The sequence below is a fragment of the Mytilus galloprovincialis genome, chromosome 7, assembly GCF_965363235.1.
Source record: "Mytilus galloprovincialis chromosome 7, xbMytGall1.hap1.1, whole genome shotgun sequence".
In the NCBI taxonomy this organism is placed as follows: domain Eukaryota; kingdom Metazoa; phylum Mollusca; class Bivalvia; order Mytilida; family Mytilidae; genus Mytilus; species Mytilus galloprovincialis.
The window spans coordinates 27302188-27304491 of NC_134844.1; the positions used below are offsets into that span (position 1 = coordinate 27302188).

Consider the following 2304-nt stretch of genomic DNA (forward strand, 5'->3'; position numbering starts at 1 on the left):
TACTGGGCTGGTGATACCTTCGGGCACGAAACGTCCACCAGCAGTGGCATCGACCCAGTGATGTAAATAATTATCAAAGGTACCAAGATGATAATTTTGTACGCCAGACGCGCGTTTCGTCTCCATAAGACTCATCAGTGACGCTCATATCAAAATATTAATAAAGACAAACAAGTGTATATATTATATTCATGTTTGCACATTCTAGTGCGATCATTGCATAAATTGTAGTAACAGCTCATGAATATCTCTAATCTTTGTTCTTGCTTCTGGACATACTTTACTGTAAATGACAGCTTAAAAAAAAAATGTAGTGTTTTGACAAATGAACATATTTTCATGTCGGAAGGAAGCGGTCTACAAATATATAATATATACTAACTAATACGCCACTAAAATACATTTAACCAACACAATTCTACTCACACTTTTTTTTTAAAGCCGATAGGAATGAAGAACTTCGAGTTATTATTCCTGATTTTTGGAAATTTTCTGGCTGTTTGCTTGTCGTTACAAAGCAATAATACATCGACGCAACCCTTGCAAGATGAAAGAATATCAGCTCTGGAAAGAAGTCTACAAAAATATGACAATATGTTGCATAATCTGTGTGAAGATTATAGAAAAGGTATGTTATTATATATCTAGTCTTTGTAAAATTAATATAATAATGAGCTCGTACATATTTTGTTTGCAAAATTAGGGAATGACCATTTTGAAAAATAAGGTGGGGTTCTTCATAAAATAAAAATATTAATGAAAATGAATATTGTGATAAAGCAGATGACAAAAAACATCTTCTGAATCCACTTTTTCACCATACCGTATAGTGTTTGTGAAAAAATAATTTGATTGATAACGTCAAAAAAACTTTAAGCACAAGAAATTTTGACTTGTACAAAAACCCAAAACCCCTTTTTTAAAGGTTAACTGGTTGCTCCCTTAGTCTAATCGTAAGAGTATACATATTTAGAAATGACGCAATAAGAGACATCAATAATAAAACTCAAGTGATGCAACATTGCATAATCTCTGCTTGGTGTACATGTGCCATCATCCAAGAAATGATGATCATGGTAAATTTCGAATGTCAAACTAAGGAGACACTTTTTTGTTTGTTCGAAAATGTTTCCACTCCCTTTCCCATATTCAAACATTAATTCTAAAATTGAAAACTTATCCTTGAATGCAAATTAGACACATTTCATAGAGAAAAGGATAGCTATTTGTACAACTCTCATCTTTTTATTTGCTATGGCCAATTTTTTTATTCATTCATTATTTTTTTTTATTTTGTGAGTGTCTACTGTTTTATTTTTCAGTTTTGTGTGATCATTTAATCATACCACGTATTTTGTTTTATAATTTCATCATACCCCGTATTTTATTTTATTTTTATAGAAAAAAAAAAATCAGAATGATTAGAATAATCAACCGGTTCAATACATATAACCTATTTTTCAGAGCCGGTGATGTTCTATGCAATAATAAAGAACCGAAGATTCGATCTACAAAAAGATTCTACTGTGGTTTTTGAGGAGCTAGTTATTAACAAAGGTCATCATTACAATCAAAACAGTGGAATTTTTGTAGCTCCAAAAAGTGGTATTTACCTTTTCTCCTGGACCGTCTCAACAGAAACAACAGGATATATAATAGCTGAACTGGTCATAGAGAACAATGTAATATCTTCAACCGGAAATACAGATACAAATGGCGGATATCAATCAGCGTCAATGACAGCTTTGAGTAGAATGGAAAAGAATGACCACGCTTTCATTAGAACGACAGGGTTTGGGACCACTAACAGTTTTAGAAGTCAAGACAATTACCCACAATCATCCTTTCTCGGAGTTCTGATCAGTAACGAACTGTAGAGCTTCGTTTTCGACACACTGTTAATCTAATTACTGATATTCTATTGTTCATTATTGCATGGATGTGTACGAATATAATGCCGAGTCATAAATTAGTAGCACGTTAAAATAAGTATTCTCAATTCTAACAGCACATTTTTTTTTTATTTGCAGACTCTGTTTATATAATTAACAATGTATACAAGTTAAAAGATAACCCAATATCTTTTCAATTTTTTTACCCCTTTTCAAAACTTAAAACACTTCACCTTGCTCGGACTTATAATGGCAAGTTTGTAAGGCATGTTCTGTCAAAAAAAACCAGGACCATAAAGACATAACGCACACATGTTCAGTAGGACATTCGCGTGATTATATTGACATAAAAAAGATGTAGTATGATTGCCAATGAGACAAATCTTCTTCGTTAATCGGGGATCATCGCATC

The 2304-nt window shown here is 32.4% G+C and overlaps 1 protein-coding gene across 1 annotated transcript; it reads left to right on the plus strand.

The window, feature by feature from the left end:
• Positions 1-376: 376 nt before the first annotated feature.
• LOC143082664 (uncharacterized) lies at positions 377-1927 on the plus strand. Its single transcript, XM_076258473.1, has 2 exons — positions 377-628; positions 1465-1927. Exons 1-2 carry the CDS (start codon positions 451-453, stop codon positions 1875-1877), a joined length of 591 nt encoding a protein of 196 aa, XP_076114588.1. The 5' UTR covers positions 377-450; the 3' UTR covers positions 1878-1927.
• Positions 1928-2304: the final 377 nt, after the last annotated feature.

Bases quoted from the DNA above. Each gene is read 5' to 3' on its own strand.
- LOC143082664 (XM_076258473.1), top strand. From the start codon at position 451: ATGAAGAACTTCGAGTTATTATTCCTGATTTTTGGAAATTTTCTGGCT. The intron at 629-1,464 runs GTATGTTATTAT...CCTATTTTTCAG, and splicing joins GTGTGAAGATTATAGAAAAG to AGCCGGTGATGTTCTATGCA.